This window comes from Staurois parvus, unplaced genomic scaffold (assembly GCF_062004578.1).
Source record: "Staurois parvus isolate SC_StPar_1 unplaced genomic scaffold, SC_StPar_1.0 ptg000920l, whole genome shotgun sequence".
NCBI lineage: Eukaryota > Metazoa > Chordata > Amphibia > Anura > Ranidae > Staurois > Staurois parvus.
In genome coordinates this window covers 149,825-176,758 of record NW_028318716.1, presented here as the reverse complement: position 1 = coordinate 176,758, position 26,934 = coordinate 149,825, and the positions used below count along the sequence as shown (strand labels likewise).

General features: G+C 47.6%; 1 protein-coding gene across 2 annotated transcripts in view; it reads right to left on the bottom strand.

The window, feature by feature from the left end:
* IMPDH2 (inosine monophosphate dehydrogenase 2) overlaps positions 1–26,934 on the bottom strand; it is a 55,007-nt gene that overhangs the window by 22,295 nt on the left and 5,778 nt on the right. For both annotated transcript variants that reach the window (XM_089656604.1, XM_089656606.1), the window contains exons 2-9: positions 18,114–18,162; positions 15,577–15,678; positions 15,410–15,484; positions 13,559–13,765; positions 12,507–12,594; positions 10,067–10,266; positions 8,080–8,170; positions 3,831–3,926 (exon numbers count right to left, since the gene is read on the bottom strand). In XM_089656604.1, coding sequence (XP_089512730.1) covers positions 3,831–3,926; positions 8,080–8,170; positions 10,067–10,266; positions 12,507–12,594; positions 13,559–13,765; positions 15,410–15,484; positions 15,577–15,678; positions 18,114–18,162 — 908 coding nt within the window. The remainder of the gene's footprint in view (positions 1–3,830; positions 3,927–8,079; positions 8,171–10,066; positions 10,267–12,506; positions 12,595–13,558; positions 13,766–15,409; positions 15,485–15,576; positions 15,679–18,113; positions 18,163–26,934) is intronic.

The following is a 26,934-nucleotide window of genomic DNA, read 5'->3' as shown; positions in this document are numbered from 1 at the left end:
CCCGAATTCGCTATAGCCGGTCTCCCCAGACCCCGAATTCGCTATATCCGGTCTCCCCAGACCCTGAATTCACTATATCCGCTCTCCCCGGACCCCGCATTCACTATATCCGCTCTCCCCGGACCCCGCATTCACTATATCCGCTCTCCCCGGACCCCGCATTCACTATATCCGCTCTCCCCGGACCCCGCATTCACTATATCCGCTCTCCCCGAACCCCGCATTCACTATATCCGCTCTCCCCGGACCCTGCATTCACTATATCTGCTCTCCCTGGACCCTGCATTCACTATATCCGCTCTCCCCGGACCCTGCATTCACTATATCCGGTCTCCCCGGACCCTGCATTCACTATATCCGGTCTCCCCGGACCCTGCATTCACTATATCCGCTCTCCCCGGACCCTGCATTCACTATATCCGCTCTCCTCGGACCCTGCATTCACTATATCTGCTCTCCCCGGACCCTGCATTCACTATATCCGCTCTCCCCGGACCCTGCAGTCACTATATCTGGTCTCCCACAGTACACAAAACATGGAAATGCAATTATTTTAGTAAATATAAACTGCCAAATACCTTTTCTCATCAGCAGTATATAGCAGTCTTGTGACATCTATCAGTGTCGAGGAGAGCACTGGTTAAAGATTGTAGGAGGAGTTTTCATTCTCCTCTGTCTTATGAGACTGCATGACCCCTGACCCTCTGTCTGGACAGCGCTGATTGGCACTGTGCTGATCACATGCACTTTCCCAAAAAACAAAACAAAAAAAAAAAACTCTCTAAAATACACACCAGACTGAGCATGTGCAGCTTTCCCCCAAGGCTCTCTTCTATCAGCAAATGGATTGAGGACAGTAGAAGGAGAGGATCAGAGAAGACAGGATCAAACAGTCTTTTTACACAATGCGGAGGATTAACCCCATAGGACCCTCAGTGAGTATAACAAGCATGCTTTACTGTGTATACAGACTGATTTTACTGTTGTAGGTTTAGTAACACTTTAATATTTTAGATATTTTGAAGTGGTGTTTAGATCATAGAGATAGCAGCTGCACCAATTACCAATTTTTTTTACTTTTTCTGTGGCGCAGTTCAGAATTTCCTCCAATAAGGTGGGTCAACAGTGTTGGATGTAAGGAGCTCCCACTACTCAGGTCACCTTTAAGAGGAAGAGTCCACTGTGCCAATTGCAGTGACAAAGAAGAAGTGATCAATGGACAATACAAGGCTGTTGGGGTCCGGGGCCCTGACAACTGCCTCAACCTGCAAGGTTAAAACGGCTCTTCTACAAATGTAGAAATGTTAGTGAATGTACAGCAGGTAAAAAGTATTGAACACGTCACCATTTTTCTAGGTAATGTATATCTAAAGGTGCTATTGACGTAAATTTTTCACCACGTCGGTAAGAACCCGTAAAATTCATACATACAAGGAAACCAAAACAAATACGTTCAGAAATTAAGTTATGTGTAATGGAATGACACAGGGAAAAAGTATTGAACACATGGAGAGGGAGGTGCAAAAAAGACCTGAAAAGCCAAGACACCAGCTGCAATCTATCAGTAATTAGAAAGCAATCCTGCTTCTTGTCAGTGCAAATATCAGCTGGTTCAGTCTCAACTGATGGCCTATAAAAAGGTATCTCATTACCAAGGTGTCACACAAGAACCATCTCATGATGGGTAAAAGAAAAGAGCTCTTATTGTTACAAAACATACTGATGGCTTTGGTTACAGAAGTACTTCTACACGTCTGAATGTTCCAGTGAGAACTGATGGGGCCATAACCTGGAAGTGGAAAGAACATAATTTCACCATAAATCGGCCACATCCAGGTGCTCCTTGCAAGATTTCTGACAGTAGTGAAAAGAATTATCAGAAGAGTTGTCCAAGAGCCAAGGACCACTTGTGGAGAGCTTCAGAAAGACCTGGAATTAGCAGATACAACTGTTTCAAAGAAACGATACGTAATGCACTCAAGCACCATGGCCTGTATGTACGTCACCACGCAAGACTCCATTGCTGAAGACTAAACATGTTTAGTTTGCTACACAACATTTAGACAAGCCTGTGAAATACTGGGAGAATATAGTCTGGTCAGTTGAGACCAAAATTGAACTCTGTGGATGAAATAATACACACCATGTTTGGTGGTCAAATGGCACTCCACATCACCCCAAAAACACAATCCCAACTGTGAAGCATGGCGGTGGAAACATCATGGTGTGGGGCTGTTTTTCAGCATACGTTACTGGCACACGTCTGTCATTGACGGAAGAATGAATGGAAAAATGTACCAACACCTTCTTGGTAATAATCTGCTGCCAGCTACCAGGATGATGTAGATGAAACGAGGGCGGACATTTCAGCAAGACAACGATCCCAAACACAAAGCCAAGGAAAATCAATTGGTTTCAACTAACTGAACCGGACCCCAACTGCGCTAGGGTATTTCTGTAAGACTCCTGCTTCCCTGTCCGAACACCATCCATGGACCCCACCGCTGACCATACAGGACGAGACAGCACCAAGCTTCTTAAGACAGGAAGTGAACTGCTTTATTTGAACACAAACACAAGATATATACACAGGGCGGGGAAATACACACCCAGACAGGAAACACATCGCAGGCCGTCCCATCAGGGGGAAGGGCTGCCGGAAACATTGCATCCCATCCCAAGCAAGACACACAATAGAACAATGGGACAACCACATGGCATTAAACAATGAACAACCCCCACACCAATACACAAACATTTCATCCCATAATAGTTTGCTAGAACAATAGGATGCAGCCGCATGGCAGAGAACAATGAACAACCCCCACACCAATATTAGAACATTTCACCCTGTACTCCTAAAAGGCACAGGGTGACTTACACATAATGGGAACATGGGGAGCTGAGACAGGGGTTCCCCCACCCCAAAGTCACTCCCGTCACCTCAACGAAAGAAAATAAAGCTGCTAGAATGGCCCAGCCAATCACCTGACTTGAATCCAATAGAAAATCTATGGAAAAAAAACTAAAAGATCAGAGTTCATAAAAGAGGGCCATGGAACCTTCAAAATTTGAAGACTGTTTGTGGAAGAATGGGCCAAAATCACACCTGAGCAATGCATGGGACTAGTTACCCCATACAGGAGGTGTCTCGAAACTGTCATTACCAACAAAGAATTTTGTACGAAGTATTAAATTTCAGTTTGCGTGTTCAATACTTTTTCCCCGTGTCATTCCATTTTATTACACAACTTAATTTCTGAACGTATTTGTTCTGGTTTCTTCGTATGTATGGATTGCATGGATTACCGACACATGGTCAATAGCACCTTTAGAGTTATATTTACTAACAAAAATGGTGATGAATTCGATACCTAGATTACCCTCTGTACATTTATACTTTAAAGCAGATATAACTCAATTGAATAGGCAACACTGGGGTTGAAAAGTCCCCTGGATCCTGCACTGGCCAAACTCCCGTGTGCTCGATGTGTCACAAAATCAGATTCAACTTTCCACGGCGGAGTTTAATCAGGTAGGTGGCATTGCAAACCAGTAAAGGAAAAGGTGTCCTCAGATTACCTACACAATGTGGAAGGACTTAAGAACTATGATAATTCCGGGGTTCAAAACTGAAGCCTAAGCGGGTTTGGCTTATCCTCCCTGTGAGCATTTTCAGGATTTACTTTTAATTTTGACTACAGTGTGCCTGAAACGTAAGATTACAGCTCTGGAAGAAGCCACTTTATCCTCTTTTGTAAGAGGCCATGTAATCTGGTGGAATTTCGGGAAGACGGCACAGTACTGTCATGGTCCAGCGGCTAAATTACCTTCTTGCGTTATACAGATTGATCCGCTTCCCATCCCGACTCTCAGAGCGTCGGCTCCGGCATCGATCAGATTCTTCGCCTGGGCTGCCGTTACAACTGCAAAGAGGAAACAGCTTATAAGACTTGTATGCTCTACAGAATACAAACCAGACATCATTCGCTGTCCCAGGAAGCTTACCATCTAACCCTGCCTTTTCCAACCAGGGTACCCAGGCACCCCGGGGTGTCTTCAGGCCCACGTGATCGAAAAATATATTTTAAATATAGTTTTAAAATATTCTTCCCAAATATACTGACATATATTTGGGCAGCACAGTGGCTAAATGATTAGCACTTCCGCCTGGCAGTACTAGGGGTTGTTGGTTCAAACCCTAAACCCTCCACGGCACCACCTGCCTGGAGTTTGCATGTTCTCCCTGTGCCTGCGTGGGTTTCCTCCGGGTACTCCAGTTTCCTCCCACCCTCCAAAGACATGCTGGTAGGTTAATTGGCTCCTGTCTAAATTGTCCCTAGTATGTGTATGTATGAATGTGAGTTAGGGACCTTAGATTGTACTCCCCTTGAGGGTTAGGGACCTTAGATTGTACGCCCCTTGAGGGTTCGGGACCTTAGATTGTACGCCCCTTGAGGGTTCGGGACCTTAGATTGTACACCCCTTGAGGGTTAGGGACTGATGTGAATGTACAATATATATGTAAAGCGCGGAGTACATTGACGGCGCTATATAAGTACCTGAAATAAATATATTTGAAATACTACAATTTTGGCCATATCCAATAAAAAAAAAAAAAAAAAAAATTATATATATATATATATATATGAGAGAGAGAGAGAGAGAGAGAGAGAGAGAGAGAGAGAGAGAGAGAGAGAGAGAGAGAGAGAGAGAGAGAGAGAGAGAGAGAGAGAGAGAGAGAGAGATCGTGTGCATATACAGTAAACGCCAGGCCTAAAATTATTTTGTTAACCCTTTGCACTACCACACTCATTTTCTGCAGTTTTTGCACACTTTAGAATAAAACAAAAAAAACACATTTTAGACCTGAAGATTAGTCAAAACCAGGAGCATCCCTAGGGTTGGTGTCACCCGGTGCGGTAACACTTGGTGACACCCCCTCCAACGATCCACGGAGAATGGTTCTGATCTGCGGATTGAGCATAATGGATCGGAGTCTGATCCATTATGCTCCCCAATCCGCAGATCCCATCCATCCTGCAGGGATTGTCGGCATGCAAACCTATACAGGGTGACACCGGACCCGCTCCACAAAAAGGTAAGTTGTAAAGCAAGCCGACGATCCCCGCAGGATGGATCGGATCCATCCTGCGGGGATCGTCGGCTTGCTTTACAACTTACCTTTTTGTGGAGTGGGTCCGGTGTCAGCCCGTGTGGTCGGTGTCACCCGGTGCAGACCGCTCCCCCCGCACCTACCTCGGGACGCCCCTGGTGAAAGCCAAGCACAAACTTTCAGTGAAAAAAAAACAATCATGGACAATAATTTTAGGGCAGAAAACGCAATTCGGTGGCGGAATGTTCGCTATTCTTGCCAAGGCTAGAACAGTGAAAGTGGGAGCGGATGTCGGTCAATGGAGGGGGAGGGAGGATGAGTGGAACTTCCACTTCAAAGTGAAGCTCTGCTTTGAAGACAGGTTCTCTTTAATGAGATATATGGGGTCTGTGACTTCAGGGGACACAGAAAGTGAACCAGAGTGGCAGTACAGCTTTCATTAGAAAGCCATCAGTCTGCTTGTGGAGTGTACACACATTACCGCTGTCTGCAGCCGCTGGGAACGTATAAGATCCCCCACTGCCTCCTCCTTAACGTGGATATACCCAGTGAAGGGACTGGCCTCAGGCAACACACAGATTAAACAAATCCTCCTACATAAATTGTACCTATTTATCTGCAATATTCTCTTCTCTACAACCGAGCAAAACCCAGAATTTATACCGCTTGTCTAAGAGTTCAGAAAAAAGAGGACATAGAGCTGAAATAACCCAGAATTTATATCACTTGTCTAAGAATTCAGAAAAAAGGGGGCAGAGAGTTGAAATAATCCAAAATTTATATCGCTTGTCTAAGAGTTCAGAAAAAAGGGGGCGGAGAGCTGAAATAATCCAGAATTTATATCGCTTGTCTAAGAATTCAGAAAAAAGGGGGCAGAGAGCTGAAATAATCCAAAATTTATATCGCTTGTCTAAGAGTTCAGAAAAAAGGGGGCGGAGAGCTGAAATAATCCAGAATTTATATCGCTTGTCTAAGAGTTCAGAAAAAAGGGGGCGGAGAGCTGAAATAACACTGCAGCGCTTTAATTAGAGCTCTGAGAGCCGATTGGAGGGAAGAGACACACCCCCTTCCACACAGCACACTGCAACAGAGCTAAGGTTGTCAATCTGCTGCAAATCCCTCCCGTCACCATTTTTCTTTTGGTGTCAGGAAAACGGACCAAAAGGGATAACCTTTCATTTAGAAATAGGTTTGGTTAGCTATCTTTTTCCCATTTTTACCAATAAAAAAAAAATAATAATTTCAGTAAAGGCCAAGGAAACTGCTAAAAGCTTCCAGGAAAAAGATGTATAGCGATTGTAGTCACTGGCAATCACTAGAAGTACTCTAATCTGATTGGTCAGTCTATGCAGCGGTCCCCTTTGCTCTACATTGTATAGTGCGGTGTTTACTTTCCTCCACGTGTGACTTAAAATGGGAAGCATTATAGTGTCAGGAGATAAAGATAGTTCTCCGTCACCCCCACCTTCCTCCGCTGCCAGGTCCTACACTTGTCACCGACCATCAAGGCCACCCAGCAGCACATTCTCCGGGTCACGTTGCTGGAGGTGTCAGCCAGTAATTTATAGGCAACATGACACCTCCTCGCCTGCTGGGAAAGGCCAGAGCAGAATCCTGCCTCACTGTGCATGGCCCTGGACAGAAACATCAGATCTAAGCCTTCCAAAATTAGACCCCCACCTATGCAAGCTTGCCAGTAAACCGCCAACCTGACTTCCACGATAAACTGCTGATCTACAGCAGCTGGAAGTGACAGAACAGAAGAGAGACATTTAATCTGTACACTTGCCCTCCAGAGGCTTCCCCCCCCACCTTCCTGACCAGGCCATTTTTTGCGCTGTGTTACTTTAACTGACAATTGCGCGGTCATGCAACACTGCACCCAAATTAAATTTACTTCTTTTTTTCCCCCCCACTAATTGAGCTTTCTTTCGGTGGTATTTGATCATCTGTGCGGTTTTTATTTTTTGCGCTATAAACAAAAAAAGATCGACAATTTTGAGATAAAAATATTTTGAACTTTTTGCTATAAAAAATATCCAGTAAACAAGAAAAAAATAAAAATAAAAAAAATCTAAATTCGTCATAAATTTAGGCCAAAATGTATTCTGCTCCGTGTCTTTGCTTAAAAAAAAAATTTCAACACGTGTAAATTAATTGGTTTTATGTGAAAGTGATCGCTATACAAATGGCGGTATAGATAATAGGATTTTTCTTTTTTGCCTACTAGTAATGGCGGCAATCAGCGACTTAGGACTGCGGTGGGTATTCTGACATTGGGGGGGGGGGGGGGGAACTAACTTGGTGTCACTGACACCAATACAGTGATCAGTGGTTAAAAAAAAAAAAAAAAAAAAAGCACCGCCACTGTACTAATGGCACTGGGCAGGAAGACGTTAATGTGAGGAGTGATCAAAGGGTTAACTGTGTGCTGGGAGTGTTTTACTGAGGCGGGGGGTGTTCTTCACTCTAAGCACGCTGATCAGGATGGCTGTACTGTGCACAGAGCAGTGTGCTCAAGCTGACAGGGAGGAAGACTGTTTGCAAACAAAACAATCTTCCTCCCCGTCGGAGATGCTCGGTAATCACCGGGCGCCTGCAGGTAATTACTGGCCAGGACTCGGTGATTGACATCTGCACCTGCAAATGGCGGCATGGGTAGGGCGTGCGCCACCTACCTGGAAATGCAGAATTACACACACATATATGTATATATATATATATATATATATATACACACACACACACATATACACGTGATTCTGCCTATAAGTGGTTAAAAAAAGTGAAAACTTCTACCTAAAATGATGCGGATTCGGCTCGGTTTGCCTGATATATCCTCTTTCTACAGTCTTGTGATTATAGAATAGGAAGAAGCAGGACCTGTAGTTGTCATGTTAAAAGATTTCCGGAACTTCAGTAGTGCAGACTGTCTATGTGCAGAACAGAAGAAAGATATTTACCATTTCCAGCAATAACTTGGACTTCTTCGTATTTCTCTTTAATGTATTTGATCATATTTATCTGGAAGATGGAATTTCCCTGCGATGAGTCCTGTATTTAGAAGAGAAAAAAAATAGATTCATCTATAAAGTAATACAAAAAGATTAATAAATGTATGCGTTTAAAGTGATATTAAACCGAAAAGCAAATATATCGCAGCTTAAGGTGTTACCGGACCCCGTATTCACTATATCCGCTCTCCCCAGACCCCGCATTCACTGTATCCACTCTCCCCGGACCCCGCATTCACTGTATCCGCTCTCCCCGGACCCCGCATTCACTGTATCCGCTCTCCCCGGACCCCGCATTCACTGTATCCGCTCTCCCCGGACCCCGCATTCACTGTATCCGCTCTCCCCGGACCCCGCATTCACTGTATCCGCTCTCCCCGGACCCCGCATTCACTGTATCCGCTCTCCCCGGACCCCGCATTCACTGTATCCGCTCTCCCCGGACCCCGCATTCACTGTATCCGCTCTCCCCGGACCCCGCATTCACTGTATCCGCTCTCCCCGGACCCCGCATTCACTATATCCGGTCTCCCCGGACCCCGCATTCACTATATCCGGTCTCCCCGGACCCCGCATTCACTATATCCGGTCTCCCCGGACCCCGCATTCACTATATCCGGTCTCTCCGGACCCCGCATTCACTATATCCGCTCTCCCCGGACCCCGCATTCACTATATCCGCTCTCCCCGGACCCCGCATTCACTATATCCGCTCTCCCCGGACCCCGCATTCACTATATCCGCTCTCCACGGACCCCGCATTCACTATATCCGCTCTCCCCGGACCCCGCATTCACTATATCCGCTCTCCCCGGACCCCGCATTCACTATATCCGGTCTCCCCGGACCCCGCATTCACTATATCCGCTCTCCCCGGACCCTGCATTCACTGTATCCGCTCTCCCCGGAAACCGCATTCACTGTAACCGCTCTCCCCGGAAACCGCATTCACTGTAACCGCTCTCCCCGGAAACCGCATTCACTGTAACCGCTCTCCCCGGAAACCGCATTCACTGTAACCGCTCTCCCCGGAAACCGCATTCACTGTATCCGCTCTCCCCGGACCCCGCATTCACTGTATCCGCTCTCCCCGGACCCCGCATTCACTGTATCCGCTCTCCCCGGACCCCGCATTCACTGTATCCGCTCTCCCCGGACCCGGGATTCACTGTATCCGCTCTCCCCGGACCCTGGGATTCACTGTATCCGCTCTCCCCGGACCCCGGGATTCACTGTATCCGCTCTCCCCGGACCCCGGGATTCACTGTATCCGCTCTCCCCGGACCCCGGGATTCACTGTATCCGCTCTCCCCGGACCCCGGGATTCACTGTATCCGCTCTCCCCGGACCCCGGGATTCACTGTATCCGCTCTCCCCGGACCCCGGGATTCACTGTATCCGCTCTCCCCGGACCCCGGATTCACTAAATCAGTAGTCTATAGCAGTCTTGTGAAATATATCAGTGTCCAGCAGAGCACTGGTTAAAGCCTGTAGGAGGAGTTTTCATTCTTCTCCTTGAGGATGCAAAACCTCTGACCCTCTGCTGATTGGCCCTGCGCTGATCACATGCACTCTCCCAAGAAAAAAAGAAAAAAAAACCTCTCTAGCAATACACACCAAACTGAGAATGTGCAAAGTGACTCTAAACCTCTGTTCTATCAGGAGATAAGAGGGGGACACTGGAAGAAGGGGAAGATCAGACAAGACAGGATCAAACAGCGTTATTACACAATGCAGAGGATTAACCCCTTAGGTCCCACAGTGAGTATAACAAGCATGCTTTCCTACATCTACAGACTGATTGTACTGTTGGGGGTTTAGTAACTCTTTAAAATATCCTTAGATGTGATAACTGCAATTTTTTGTGCTTTAGAATTTGGCTGCATTGGTGGCAATACTGAACACGCATTCTACACAAAGCTCTACAGTCACTGACCAGCACCACGGCATCCACTCCAGCCTGCACCAGGAGATCCAGACGGTATTTGTCATCCTCGTGTGTACCAATGGCGGCGCCACACAGCAGCTGTTTCTTGGAATCCTTTGACGCCAGCGGATAGTCCCTATTTTTCTTCAGATCAGTGCGGGCGATGATGGCCACCAACTCATCGTCCTGATTAACAATCGGTAATTTGCCTGGAATGAAAAATAAAAGACCAGTCTTGGGGGTAGATAGTTTACAAAAAGATTGCAGATGATCCAGTATTAAAGTGCACGCGGGCGCGCACGCACACACACGGGCGCGCGCATACAGCAGGGACCAATCTGCCTACAGTGGACAAGAATTCAAAAAGTGAAGATTGCCCATCTAAGAATGTTAAATGTGCCGAAGCAGTACCCAAAAAAATCTACCTTTTGTTCAATTCCTCCTGAAAACTAGCTGTGCACTTTCTACGCCAAGGCACTCCTGTTCTGAATCCTCCTATATCTGCAGTGTGAGATCATCTCATCCACGGCTGCCCCTGACAGCTGGTCTCAGGAGTTTTGGTGATACCACTGCTGTGCTGCTCACTGTCCTCCTTGCTGGAGAGGAAGATGTATCCGAGGACCTGCAGTGCAAGGAACTCCCTGCTTCATCTTTTGTGAATCTGTGTTCCCCCTCCACCTCTGCACTTCTACTTACCCCACCCTGTCATCAGATTGCTAATCTTTAAAGGCAGCTTTTACGTGAGGAAGCAAAAGGCCTGACTGTCAAGGTGGCTGCTGCCCCATACATACACAGTGCGCAAGACATGGAACGTCAGTAATGGGGGAAAGGTCAGTTGTAGGGGGATCACTATAGGAGACTAGGCCTTTGTCCATTGATTGTCTATTCTGGGCACGGCTTCTACAGCACAGGTCCTCAGAGGTGCCTTTTTCTGAACTCCGACATACAGGCAAATCAGACTAGAACTCTCTATAGGAGGGGGGTGGATTGAAGACTCACAGAGGTACAGTCTAGAAATCTTCTTCCAGCAGAGGTCTACAATTTCAGGTTTTTGCTATGAATCCATTCCTTCAAATCACAGCCCCCCCACCCCACCCCTTACATCAAATGTCCTCAGCACCCCCTGCACATCTCAGTCCCTCCTTTACATCAGCATGCTCAGTCCTCTCTGCATGCCACAGCCCCCCCCTTACATAACACGGTCCACAGTTCCCCTTCACATCACAGCATCCTCCCCTTCCCTGTACATCACAGGGATTTCTGTTCCCTCATCACACCTCAGCTCCCCATCCCTTTTACATCACAATATCCCCTTCACATCAGTATCCCCCCCCCCATCCCTTCACATCAGTATCCCCCCCCATCCCTTTACATCAGTATCCTCAGACCTCCCTGCTCATCACCCCCCCCCATCCCTTTACATCAGTATCCTCAGTCCCCCCTTCACATCACCCCCCCCCCATCCCTTTACATCGGTGTCTCCATTTCCCCCTTTACATCCCCCCCCCATCCCTTTACATCAGTGTCTCCATTCCCCCCTTTACATCACACCACTACCCCATCCCTGTATATCAGTGTCCTCAGTCCCCCCCTTTAAATCACCCCCCCCCCAATCCCTGTACATCAGTGTCCTCAGTCCCCCCTTCACATCACACCCCCCCCATCCCTTCACATCAGTATCTCCCTCCCCATCCTTTTACATCAGTATCCTCAGTCCCCCCTTCACATCACACCCCCCCCATCCCTTTACATCAGTGTCTCCATTCCCCCCTTTACATCACACCACCCCCCCATCCCTGTACAACAGTATCCTCAGTCCCCCCTTTAAATCACCCCCCCCCAATCCCTGTACATCAGTGTCCTCAGTCCCCCCTTCACATAACACCCCCCTATCCCTTTACATCAGTGTCCTCAGTCCCCCCTTTACATCACCCCCCCTCCCCAATCCCTGTACATCAGTGTCCTCAGTCCCCCTTTCACATCACCCCCTCCCCCATCCAACAACATCAGTGTCCTGAGTCCCCCCTTCACATCACCCCCCTTATCTCCCCCCCATCTGATTACATCAGTATCCTCAGTCCCCCCTTCACATCACACCCCCCCATCCCTTTACATCAATGTCCTCAGTCCCCCCTTCACATCACCACCCCCATCCGATTACATCAGTATCCTCATTCCCCACTTCACACCATACCCCTCCCCATCCCTGTTCATCAGTGTCCTCAGTCCCCCCTTCACAACACCCCCCCACCCCATCCCTTCACATCAGTATCCTCAGTCCCCCCTTCACATGATACCCCACCCCATCCCTTCACATCAGTATCCTCAGTCCCCCCTTCACATGATACCCCACCCCTTCACATCAGTATCCTCAGTCCCCCCTCCACATCAGATCTGTGATTGGACACAAACCCCATGCATTAATTCAGAAAATACTCAAAGTGAATACCTTTTTTACTTCTCTGCAGAATTTCATTGGCTTCTTTTAACGTAACACCCGCTGGGGCGACAACCAGATCTTCCCTCCTGGTCATGACCTGAATGTTGCAGGAAAAGAAAACAAAAAAAAAATTTGTATTAACCACTTCTCATCTGATATATATATTAATTACTCGACAGCACCCGGTGATTGCCGAGCATTGCCGATTGGGGGGGAATAACTGTGTGTAAACAAAACAGTTCTCCTCCCTGTCAGTTCATGCACACTGCTTTGGATGGCTGTGCACAGCACAACCATCCAAAGCAGTGTACTTACAGTGAAGCACACACACAGCTCAGTATACAAAACAGCACACAGTTAACCCTTTGATTACCCCAGATGTTAACCCCTTCCTGCCCAGTGCCATTAGTACAGTGTCAGTGCTTTTTATTAGCATCGATCACTGTATTGGTGTCACTGGGGATGTCAGTGACACCAAGTCACTTCCCCCCAGTGTCAGAAAGCCCACCGCAGTCCCGCTATAAGTCGCTGATCACCGCCATTACTAGTAAAAAAAAAATAAAAAATCCCAGTATCTATACTGCCATTTGTAAACACTATAACTTTCATGTAAACCAATTTACACGTATTGGGATTTTTTTCAGCAAAGACATGGAGCAAATCCATTTTCGCCTAAATGACGAAATTTGATTTTTTAAATTTTTTTTACTGGACATGTTTAATAGCAAAAAAGTAAAAAATATTGTTTTTTTCTCAAATTAGTCGGTCGTTTTTTTTTTTTTTTTTTGTATTGCGCACAGGCGATCAAATAACACAGAAAGAATGCTCTATTTGTGGGGGGAAAAAAAAGGACGTAAATTTCATCTGGGCGCAGCGCTGTTGACCGCACAATTGTCAGCTAAAGTAAAGGAGTGCCAGAACGCAAAAAACAGCCTGGCCAGGAAGGGGGGTAAATCCTCAGGAGGGCAAGGGGTTAAAAGATACAAAGACAAGTGCATTGCGGTGGAAGCCTCTGTCAGGGGACGCCATGTTCCACAAACGGTTATCCAAGGAACACTCACCTCGCTGAGAAGCAGGTCATTCTCGGCAGATTTCAGAAAATCTATATCTCTGGATGAAATGATCCCCACCAGCTTCCCTCCCATCTTTCCGCTCTCTGTGATGGGGATGCCACAGAATCCGTGACGAGCTTTGGCTTCAAATACGTCTCGTACTTTGTGTGTGGGGCTCAGGACAACCGGATCTGTGATGAATCCTTGTTCATATTTCTGTTGAGTAAAGGGGGGGGGGGGGGGGGGGAGTGGTTATAACTGAACCATGAAACTTAGGTGTGGATTAATAGTAAAAGGTCCATTCACATACAGAGCCGCAGCTCGGCCCTGCCTCCTCCTCATTGGCTTGCTGGCTGTGATTGGCTGTCTCAGCCAATAAGGTGAGGGGAGTCCCGGCTCTCGTGCACATTGCTGGATTGTGATGGGGCTCAGGTAAGTATTGGGGGGGCTGCACACAGAAGGTTTTTTTACCTTCATGCATAGAATACATAAAAAGGTAAAAAAATCTTGAGCCTTTACAACCACTTCAAGGTACCACCACTGACACCAAAAGAAATGAGGGGCTATTCTCCCCTGGAGGCTTTTATCCAACTGACACCAATGATTTTGAAGGGCCAATCTCTCCTTGGGGCCACTATCCAACTGACACCAATCATTTTGGGAGCTATTCTCCTCTGATGTCTACTTTCCCACTGGCAATGATTTGGTTAGCTCTTCACACCTGGTGGTCATTATCTCATGGACACCAATGATTTGGGTGGGGGGGAGGTTATATCCCCCTGACCCCAATGATTTGGGGGCTATTTTACCCTGGGGTTCATATCCCACTGACACCAATGATTTGGGGGCTATTCTACCCTAGGGGTCATATCCCACTGACGCCAATGATTTGGGGGCTATTCTACCCTGGGGGTCATATCCCACTGACGCCAATGATTTGGGGACTATTCTACCCTGGGGGTCATATCCCACTGACGCCAATGATTTGGGGACTATTCTACCCTGGGGGTCATATCCCACTGACGCCAATGATTTGGGGGCTATTCTACCCTGGGGGTCATATCCCACTGACGCCAATGATTTGGGGGCTATTCTACCCTGGGGGTCATATCCCACTGACGCCAATGATTTGGGGGCTATTCTACCCTGGGGGTCATATCCCACTGACACCAATGATTTGGGGGCTATTTTACCCTGGGGGTCATATCCCATTGGCACCAAATGATTTGGGGGCTATTCTACCCTGGGGGTCATATCCCACTGAAACCAGTGATTTAGGGGGCTATTCTTCCCTGGGGGCCACTGTCCTACTGACGCCAATGATTTGGGGGGCTATTCTCCCCTGGGGGTCACTAGTACACAGACACCAACTTGGGACATGAAAGGTTCTGGTCTCTCTAAGGTTGAGCATAGGTTAAAATAATTTCCCACCCCCATCTAAACTGAGAAACTACTTTTGGCTTCCGATCTACTTCTATAAAGGGGGAATATAGGAACTTTTTTTTTGCAGATCAAGGGACAAGTCTTTGGTTTGTATATATGCACTAAAGTAAAGATATCATAATTATAATATTGTAACAATGTATTTAAGAATGAAGCCTATGTGCATCCCTCCCAGGCACTATTGAAATACAAAATGGGACCTGCCTGTCAGAATGATGGTGACTGGTCGTAGCGGCGGGGGAGGGGGTCCGCTTTGCTATGCGGGGTGACCAAACTGGACTCTGCAGAGCAATGAAAGAAACCTAAAATCCGGAAGTATCCAGTTCAGAACGGAAGGGTGACAACCCTAGGTAGTGTAGAGTAACAGTAAGGCCTTCGGCCGTGTCTAGAGCCCACACAAGTTGGGACAACCCTCACCTTTACTTTTCGCACTTCGTTGGCCTGGAATTCCGGCGTACAGTTGTGATGTACAATGCCAATCCCACCAGTCAGCTAAAATACAAAGATAGGGAATGTTATTAACTTGAACCAGACAGGGTGATGAAACCCTGAACTAGGAATAAAGCGGCCTTCAGTCTTCTTACCGCCATGGCAATGGCCATGTTGGCTTCTGTTACGGTGTCCATGGGGGAGGAGACGAGAGGAGTCTTCAATGTGATCGTCTTGGTGAGAGCGGAGGTGAGGTCCTGTAGGGACAATGGAGGGATCGGGTTAAATACTGGACTTCCAACGTCACTTCTGATACCAATAAGTCTTAACACTAAAAGACGAAAGAAACGGTTCAATAAAAAGGACCATCACCAACCACAAGGCCATTTCCTCTGTCCAGCAATAAAATGATGGAAGGTCATATATAACTGGGGACTGACCTTTCCCAACATTAAAGGGAAAGTTTATTTTTTTCATGAAAAATAAAGAGGTGAACCAACTCCAAATATCTTGGCCAGCTCTGTGGACGCCGTAGCGCACAGCAGTTGTGATGCCCCCTGCTGTTCGTACACTAGTCCATACACCATAATACACTGCCCAAGAGTGAGTATCCATCCTAATGCGCGTACTGGGCAATGCAGCCATGTGATCATGCTGACCAATGAGAAGTGTGGCTTATTCCAGTAAGGTGTCCCAGGTGGGGGGTGGTGGTGAACGAGTACCTGAACCATACCAGGCCACATGCCCTAAACATGGGGGGGTGGAGGCGCTTTGGGGACAAGGGCCTCTTCCCCACAACCCTGGCCGGTGGTTGTGGGGGTCTGCGGGCAGGAGGCTTATCGGAATCTGGAAGCCCTCTTTAGAAAGGGGGCCCTGTGATCCCCCCCCCCCCCATATGAATGTCAAGCTATCGGAGCAGTCACATGGTGGGAGCTAGCGTCGGGTGCGGAGCGTTTACTTTTTTTATTTTCTTTTTTGCGGGTGGCGGCAGTGGCGGGCATCGTGATTGACGTTGGATCTACTGTGGGGGACATTCTCTTATTTTCCTTCTATTAATAAAGGACTTGTCAATGAATGTCTCCTTTCTTTTTTCACACTACACATTTTTTTGTGAATGGATAGTGGTACCATGTACCCCATACTCATTCACATGGGGGGGGCTTCCAGATTCTGATAAGCCCCCTGCTCGCAGACCCCCATAACCACAGCCCAGGGTTGTGGGGAAGATGCCCTTATCCCCATCAACATGGGGACAAGGTTCTTTGTAGGGCACCGAACCCCAAAGCACCCCCCATGTTGAGGGCATGTGGCCTGGTATGGTTCAGGAGGGGGCGCCCCTCCCCCTTTCTTGATCTGCTGGGCTACATGCTCGGATAAGGGTCTGGTATGGATCTTGGGTGGGGGACCACACACAATTTTTTAAAATCCATACCAGACCCTTATCCGAGCATGTAGCCCAGCAGATCAAGAAAGGGGGAGGGGCGCCCCCTCCTGAACCATACCAGGCCACATGCCCTCAACATGGGGGGTGCTTTGGGGTTCGGTGCCCTACAAAGAACCTTGTCCCCATGTTGATGGGGATAAGGGCATCTTCCCCACAACCCTGGGCTGTGGTTATGGGGGTCTGCGAGCAGGGGGCTTATCAGAATCTGGAAGCCCCCCCCCATGTGAATGAGTATGGGGTACATGGTACCACTATCCATTCACAAAAAAATGTGTAGTGTGAAAAAAGAAAGGAGACATTCATTGACAAGTCCTTTATTAATAGAAGGAAAATAAGAGAATGTCCCCCACAGTAGATCCAACGTCAATCACGCCGTTTTTAAAATTATTTTTTAATTGCTGGCAATTTTTTTTTTTTTGACATTCAACTGTCACCGGGGTTCCCCACTGAGTTCCCCTCAAAATCCAAACCAGATCCGAAGGGCTTGGTATGGATGGAGGGGGGGAACCCCATGCCACTTTTTAAATTATTTTTTAACTGCTGGCAATTTTTTTTTTTTTTTTGACATTCAACTGTCAGTGGGGAACCCTGCTGACAGCTGATGACTAAAAACTCGCCCCCCCATGTTGGGGGCATGTGGCCTGGTATTATTTGGAAGGGGGGTGCTCTCTCATTCCCCCCCCCCCTTTACTGACCTGCCAGGCGGCATACAATCTGTTTACATCCGTTTTTCGTCCATTCCGGGTTTTTTTGCAGAAGAAAAATAGGGTTTTCTTCCGTTCAAAAATACAGATGTTAATGGATGCGGACATTAACGGATGTAAAAAGGTGTTCATCCGTTTACACCTGCAAGTCCATAGAAATAAATAGGGGTCCGTTTTTCATCCGTAAACAGACAGATGAAAAACGGACATATGGAACGCCCATGTTCAAGAGGCCTAAGAGAAGCAAAGGGGAGGGGATGCTTGAGAAGCACATTGGCACGACAAGACGCAGCTGGGAGCATGCATGTACGGGTGGCTACAAGATTGATCCATAGGACCCGTGCAAGGCAGTGTAGCCACCCTAGAGACAGAAAACCTGTTCAGAAAGCGGACAGCTAGGAAGAGGTCTATAAGGAATGCGGCTGGATTTCTTTATTGCTTAACAAGGATTTAATCATCTTAAAAGTGCTCCACAGGCAGCCTCTTATGGCCAATAACACAGAATTAAACCGATCAATATTTCATGAAAACCAGCAACACTCACCACTTGATCAGCTGTGAAGTCGATGTACCCGGGGAGGATGAGGAAGTCACTGAAAACAGGGAGAATACAATGAATACCAGAAACTCAAGACACCTGGATGACACCAATTAATTCACTTCTTGATTCATCAATACATTAAATGATTTTATTTATACAAGCAGTGAGTGTACCTGAATTTGATCTGGTATCAGCTCCCCCAGACACCTGTACAGCAAAGCTCAGACTGGAGGAGGGAGAAGCAGCACAAGGGCCTAATCAATTGTGCTGCAGTGTTCATAGTCTAACAAGGAACATGCTGATAGGAGGAGAGGGCAGAGTGAAGCTCATCAGTCTGCTGCTTCTGCTTACATTTGGGGGAGGTACAAGACCTGTAGTTGTTATTTAAAGAATATATAAACCTAACATTTCATATTCCTGATATGTGTCTGCTGTACCATGTACTTGTATTACGAAGTCTCCTGTTTTCTTTGTATTGCTTCCTTTGTGTGAAATCTCTGGTGTTCCTGCCAGTCCCTCTGCTTTCCTATTAAAAACTGACCACACTAGGCATGAGAGCACAGAGTGGTCAGTTCTCTAGCTGTGCTGGGAACTCAGCCTGCTCTCCAATGATCAGACTTGTGCCAACATGCCTCCCCTCCCCCCACACAGCCAGTCACTGGGCAATCCAGCAATTTTTTCTTTGCTGCAGAACTCATGCTCCCCCCATTAACATTGGGATTGTCGGTATTCATAGAGAAGCACTATATGACGCAATCAAAATAGGCCGTGGAAGCACCAAGTGTATATATTTCTGTTCGGTAAGATTGCACACATTTTTATGAATGTAATTGTATGTAGAGTTACGTATGAATTGATACAATTTTCGGTTTTAAACATTTTTATGGACCAAACACACTCCATGTTTAGAGTAGACACAATTTGATACGCATCATGGCCAGATGTATAGGAGTGAGGTCACTACCCCCACCCTTGAGGGGGGAGGAGCTTGTACAAAACCATGTGACCCAAATTATTTGTTATATTGAGACCGCTTGTGTAGCATCTAGGACCGGCTTGGAGGAAGAGGGGAGCGCCCCTCAAAACACGTCAGTCATCTGGAAGGTCCTCTCGAGGGTTGGCAGTTGATTCGGTGACTAGGTGGCTTTGGACTTTGACAAGCTATTGTTATCACAGTTGTTTGTGAGTTTATATCTGTCCCTGTACTATTAAGGGTTTTGTCTCAGGTAATTGACTAGGCCGGTGCACCCTTCTTCCCTTAGTTTTCTCCTGGGCTCCCCAGACCCGTAGAGGGCAGCAAAGCCTGTGCCAGCAATGGAAGTGCCAAAGACCTGACATTTATCCATCCCCAGCACACCACTCTGGAGCGAAGGGGATTCTTTGGTTTAAGTATTTTTACCTTTAGGCCCCATGTACACGGGACACTTCTGAACGATGGAAACTGACTGCTGGAAAACGTAGGAGATCCTCCCAAATGCCCAGAATGCACTGAAAAGTGGTAAATTATTAACTATTTCAGACTGTTTCAGAGAAATACAGAGAGTAGAAGCAGAGACAGCAGTATGTGTTGAGATTAGCTTAGGTGTGAGTTGCTCATTAACATTTCTATTGTTTCCAAGGGTGGGAAAGGTGTCTGGTGGAGGGAGTCATTAAGGTCACCTGGCAGGGGGTCTTCATGAGGACTTTGAGGTGTGAATGTTCATTAACATATCTTTTGTTTTCAAGGGTGGGAGAGGTCTGAGGTGTGAATTGGTCATTACAATGTGTGACAAGCTTGGTAGGAACATCCTGTGTTCAGTGTTTTGTCCAGGGGAGTGCCTTGAAAATGCTTTGCATGCATTTTTCATGATGAAAAAAGGCTCTGGACAGCATTGGGAACTGGAAGAGTTAAAAAAAATTTTCAGATGCAAACGCTTATAAACGCGATTTGCTGCGTTTAAAAGCATTTGAAACGCTGATAAAATCGACTGCTGAACGCAAGTTTTCTACATTCAACGACTGTAAACTCATATGACTGTAAACGAAGATGTGTACATGGACACATAGGAAAAAATTAGGGAGAGTTCAGGGGCTGCTGAAAAAAAAAACCAAAAAAAACGCTGAACAGCTCCTGAACGTGAGTTTGTCAGCTGCAGTGTACATGAGCCCTTAGGTTTCACTTTAACCAGCACACACCGCTGTGAATGATCCCTTTATAAAAAAACAAAACAAAAAAAAAACAAACAATCCGGGTGCAATCCTCTCTCACTTTATTTACACAGGACATCTATTCTGTAGTAACAGGTGGAGTGAGCTCACGTCTGGCCGGCGACACCAACAGAACTCGGAGTGCCACTTAAGTGTGAGCCGTTCAGATTAGACTGCAGAGATTTCACAATGTACACAATGAACGACCTTCGCTGCGCACACCACAATGTACAACCTTCGATCAATAACCAGATAAGAGGAAGAACCTGGCCGCCGTCCACACAACCACACTTCCGAGTCTCAAAACAAACACCAGAGGCTCAGCTACGCCGGCAGGTCCCCTTTAACACATCCGCTTCATCAGGTCAGTCCGCAAACGCAACTTTTCACCCTTGTCCTGTCGTAGTCTCCAAGCCCGGGTTCACATATATGCGGTGCAGCATATCGTATGTGATTCGCACAGGAACCGCACCGCATTCCTGTGCAAATCACATGCAATTTGTGTGCGGTGCGATTGGAGCCGTACATTTTAAACAGATAAAACCTCAAGGCACTCCTGAAGCAACCTCAAGGCGCTCCTTAAGGAACCTCAAGGCGCCCCTGCAAGGATCCTCAAGGCGCCCCTGCAAGGATCCTCAAGGCGCCCCTGCAAGGAACCTCAAGGCGCCCCTGCAAGGAACCTCAAGGCGCCCCTGCAAGGAACCTCAAGGCGCCCCTGCAAGGAACCTCAAGGCGCCCCTGCAAGGAACCTCAAGGCGCCCCTGCAAGGAACCTCCAGGCGCCCCTGCAAGGAACCTCAAGGCACCCCTGAAGGAACCTCAAGGCACCCCTGAAGGAACCTCAAGGCACCCCTGAAGGAACCTCAAGGCAGCCCTGAAGGAACCTCAAGGCACTTGAGAAAGGCTGCTCTGAGCTATAGTGAAGAAAAAAAAAAACAAAAAGAAGTTGGTAAGTACATTTAAAAACCGGCACTGACCTATAGTGACATCGACTTTTTTTTTTTTTTTTTTTTTACTTTTTTCTGACCTTCAGAACGGATTAAGTGGTTTTCAATGCATTCCTATGGGAAACCGCGTTTCAGTTTACGAATTTTTCGCAATACAAAAAGTCCCGCAGAATGCACTGAATTCGTAAACCGAGGTACGCCTGTATATACAATCATTTTAAGCTTTAACTAATTACAATTTCGATCTTGGGTTCAGATACACTTTAAGGCGTGTGGACCCGATTGGTCATTATATGGATTGGTCGCCGTCTCCTTTTGTGGTTTTATTCTATTATCCGTCTGCCGGTTCAGCCGCATCTCCGATTACAGTAACGGGATCCACTGACAGCTGTCATGACTGACAGTAAACAGCCATCTCATGCAGTTAGACACAAATATCAGTCCTGAGTTGAGGGGGGGGGGGGGGTTATCAAATAAAATCCAAGATTGGAGCATAGGCACAAGATTTTGGCACTCATATAATCAACAACGTGCAGACACACCAAAGTCCTAAATAAGTACGGCCAGGGACAGTGTTGAGTTTCTGTCAGGAGAGAGCAAACAAGAGACACAAAGCAGCCATCGGAGAACTTCCCCCATGGAGGTGAAAATCACGGGCCATCATCGATCAACCGAAGATTGAGACACTATGAGTCCCAGGAGATACTACAGAATCTCCTGGGACTGTACGGTCACCCGGGACTGTGGGATCTCCTGGGTTTAGAAGGCCACCTGGAATTGTGTGACTTCCTGGATCTATGGGGGTCACCAGGGACTGTGGGATCTCCTTGGACTGTAGAGTCACCCGGGACTGTGGGATCTCCTGGGTCTAGAGGGCTACCTGGAACTGTGTGACCTCTTGGATCTATGGGGGGTCACCTGGGACTGTGGGGTCTCCTGGATCTATGGAGGGTCACCTGGGACTGTGGGATCTCCTGGGACTATAGGGCCATGAGGGACCGTGGCATCTCCAGGCACTAGAGTCTCCTGGGACTGTAGGATCACCTGAAACTATAGGGTCACCAGGGACTGTGGGATCTCTTTGGACTGTGGGGTTACCCGAGACTGTAGGATCTCCTGGGTTTAGAGAGCCACCTGGAACTGTGTGACCTCCTGGATCTATGGGGGTCACCTGGAACTATAGGGCCATGAGGGACCGTGGCATCTCCAGGCACTATAGAATCTCCTGGGACTGTAGGATTACCAGGGACTGTGGGATCTCCTGGGTTTAGAGGGCCACCTGGAACTGTGTGACCTGGATCTATGGGGGTCACCTGGGACTGTGGGATCACCTGCATTTGTAGTGTCACCAAGGACTGTCAGATCTCCAATTATAGAGTATCCATTAAAGCTCCTTCCTTTAACCTCCTTGGCGGTATTCCTGAGTGTAGCTCGGGGTAACATTTCAGTACCAAGAGCGGTAACCCCGAGCTACACTCGGGAATACCATGCGGCCCTGCTCCGGCATGTGTTCTTCACTTACCTTACCCTGCGCTCCCACGATGTGTCCCCTGCAGCGTCCCCGGCCATCTCCTCCGGCCGATGCCGGCATCCGGCTTCTGTGTCCTGTCCCTGTGACGTCGGGACGTACGGGCGCCGCCGGCGGCGGGAAATTTAAAAATTTTAAATAATGTCATTTTTTTTTTTTACATTTTTCATAGTAAAACATTGCTGTCTCAACCAATTTCACATACATTTTGTCCCGAGTGCTTTGTCCGGTGCCCTGCCTGCATTTTTACTGTTCTTTCTGCCTGGAAACTGAGAAACGTCCATGGCGTCCAAAAAGCGTCCCTTTAGGTCAAAAGCGGTTTTAGACCGGCTAGAGAACAGCGATAGTAAAGCAGAACCACTTGCAGAATTGAGTGATAATGATTCGTGGGGGAAATTCCTCATCAGACACTGAAAACGATTCTGCGACTTTGCTCAGCGATGTGTGAATTTGCCTCTGTATTTCAAATTTCAGTGTTTTTGGTTTGATTATATTATTGAATTAAATGTATTATTATATTATTATTTTTTATGATTATTTATTAAATTATAATTTATGATTTTGGGTTTCAAATTTTATCCTACCCGGGATGTTTAATAGACTCTTGTTCGGACAGATTTCAGTGAGTTATTCCTAAATATTACAGCCTACAATAAAAAACTACATATTTCCATGCAAAATAATGGTACCGCTTTCAGCACCAAAAATCTGAAATAATCATACCGCTAAGGAGGTTAATGGACCATTTGATCTCCAGGCACTACGGAGTCTCCTGGGACTGTAGGATCACCTGAATTTGTAGTGTCACCAGGGACTGTGAGATCTCCAATTAGAGTGGATCCATTAAAAGCACCTTCCTAGTTCTGGATAGGAAGGGAGGAACTCTGCCAGGTTTTTATTAATGTGCATCTCCACTGGAGATCAGTGTCCTGGGAACAGCAGAAGGAGTACGGCTTGGACCTGAGGAGATGGGGTACACCCAAAGCATCATGAACAGGCCTTAACGGTATTGTGAGAGGTGTACCAATACGGCTACAATCACCTTATAGGAACTTCAGTCCCCATAATGCTGGCCCTGCACCCCCCTCCAGCGCCACCATCTTTGAAACCCAACGTGTGCACAAATCTGTCAGGACCTGGCAGAGATCTGCAGCACAGGTGCGCATGCATGGGGTTTTCTACTCATGCAACCCAAGATTCGAGATCTCCCTACCTACAGCCTCTAAGGCATGGGTGTCAAACTGGCGGCCCTCCAGCTGTTGCCAAACTACAAGTCCCATGAGGCATTGCAAGATTGATGGTTTCAAGCATGACTCCCAAAAACAGAGGCATAATGGGTTTTGTAGTTTTGCAACAGCTGGAGGGCCGCCAGTTTGACACCCCTGATCTAAGGCATGCGATCTCCTAGGACAGAGGTCTCCAATCTGTTGCCCTGCAGCTGTTGAAGTACTACAAGTCCCATCATGCCTCTGGGATTCTTGCCTGTGGCTGTCAGTCTTGCAAGGCCTCATGGGACTTGCAGTACCTCAACACCTGGAGAGCCTTAGTTTGGAGACCCTTGTTCTAGGGGGTATTCACACCCATGCGATCTGATTCTGCACATCGCACCGTGTTTTGCAAACAGTTTTCGGGGCGTTAACTAAACATACACACCCGCAGCGGTTCACATGAACGGGGTGCGATTGTGATGCGGTGCAGAATCGCACGGAAACCGGTGCTGAACTTTAAAGGTACAGTGTCAGAGATTTACAGGTGGAAGGAGGAGAGAGCCATGATCAGGAACTGACTTCCACATACTGTACTGGACCGCTTTCGGGATGTTGTTAACTCAACAGAGACACCCGCAGCGGTTCGCATGAACGGGATGCAACTGTGATGCGGTGTGCGGAAACCGCTGAAAATTCTGCACCGCGTAAGCGCGAACCCGGGCTCAATCTTTTACAAATAAGAGCCCCACCTAAGAGCAGACACCACATATCTTTATTGGCTAGAAAAGCCTCCTCCGTGCTCCTCTCTGATTTGGTTTCACTTTGCTACAAGGACCGGACTGTCCCTGACTTCATGACTACCTCCTAAAATCTGCCACCCCTACCGTCCCATCCTCTTATTAAACAGCGATATGAGATCGGCAGAAGTCAGAAGAGCCAGGCCCGGGTACAAAGTGAAACTTAATTAGAGGGGCACTGAAAAGGCTCTTTAATTCCCCTTTATGTAAATGAGCCATGAAGGAAACTATCCTGGACCACAACTATGGAGATCCAAGAAAGGAAAGGTTACATCTGATATCCATCACTTAGTCACAGGAAACAAAACTGAGAATTTGTAACAATTAACAGAAAGATCTAAATACAGAGAAGGGTCTACCTTGGACTATGGGGTCATCGGAATCTGTGGTATAGTTTGGATCTTGGATCTGGGTCTTTTACAAGTGTGGGATCTCCTGCGACTATAGGGGATGGGGGGAAGGTCACCTGGGATCTCCAGGTACTACGGAATTTCCTAGGACTGTAGAATCACCTGAATAGGGTCACCAGGGATTGTGGGGGTCATCTGGGATTGTGGAATCTCCAGGGATTATAGTGCCACCTGAACTGTGGGATCTCCTGGATCTACAGGACAACCTGGGAATGTGGGAATCTTAGGCACTATGGAGTCTCCTGGGACTGTGGGATCTTTTGGATCTATGGGGGGGAAGGGGTCTCCTGCAACTGTAGAATCTCCTGGATCTATGGGGGTCTCCTGCAACTGTGGGATCTCCTGGGACTAGGGGGGGGGGCACACGGGATCTCCAGGTACTATGGCGTCTCCTGGAACTGTGGGTTCACCTGAAACTATAGGGTCATCATGGGGTTCTTTGGATCTATGAGATCTGCGGGTACTATGGAGTCTCCAGGGACTGACAGGTCACCTGAACTGTGGGATATTCTGGACCCTATGGGGGTCATCAGAGAGTAAGATCTGTGGGTACTATGTAGTCTCTTGGGACTGTGGAAACACCTGGCTCTCTGGCCTCTCCTGAAATTGTGAGATCTCCTGGGACTATGGGATTTCCAGGTACTATGGAGTCTCCTAGGATTGTAGGATCTCCTGAAACAACAGCGTCACTAGGGACTATGGGGGCATCTGAGGCTGTGGAATCTCCCAGGACTATAGTGCCACCTGAACTGTAGGATCTCCTGGATCTACAGTACTACATGGGACTCTGAGAACCTTAGGCACCATGGAGCCTCCTGCAACTGTGGGATCTCCTGGGACTATGGGGGGGGGGGGGGAAGCACCTGGGATCTCCAGGTACTAACAGCATCTTCTGAGACTCTGGGATCACCTGAAACTATAGGGTTACCTGGATCTATGGGGGTTATCTGGGACTATGGTATCTGTGGGTATTGTGGAATTTACATGGACTGTCAGGTCACCTGGAACTGTGGGATCTTCTGGACCCTATGGGGGGTCATGTGAGACTGAGATCTGCAGGTACTATGGAGTCTCTGGTGACTGTGGAATCACCTGAATCTATGGGGTCTCCTGAAATTGTGGGATCTCCTGGTACTATGGAGTCTCCAGAGACTGTAGGGTCACTTGAAGCTATAGGGTCACCAAGGACTATGGGGGTAAAATCACCTGGATCTCTGGGATCTATGGGAGTCCCCAGGGACTATAGCACTAAAGTCACGTGGATCTATGGGAGTCCCCAGGGACTAAAGCAGGGCTTGAAAAAGCTGCTCGCCCACTCGAAAATGCGAGGAGAAATTCTTTAGCGGTGAGCACAGATGGAGCGGCTGCGCTCCAACCCTCATCGTGAAGCCGAGTTCCGGTTTCCAACTTCCAGTTTCCGGCTTCTTTGGCACCGCTGCAGAGGGGACAGGTGCAAGAGAGGTCCGCTCTCCTCCGCTGAGAGGAGACACCATCTCCACCACCGCGGGGGACTCGAGGAGTAAGTACTGTATACAGGTCATATCACTATAATGGGGTACAGGGGAGCTGGGATATACATATAGGATCATCTGAGACTATGGAATATCCTGAGACTATAGTGCCACCTGAACTGCGGGATCTACTGGGTCTACAGGACCACCTGGGACTTTAGGCACCATGGAGCCTTCTGGGACTATGGGATCTTCTGGATCTATTGCAAGGGAGTCTCCGGGATCTCCTGGGACTAT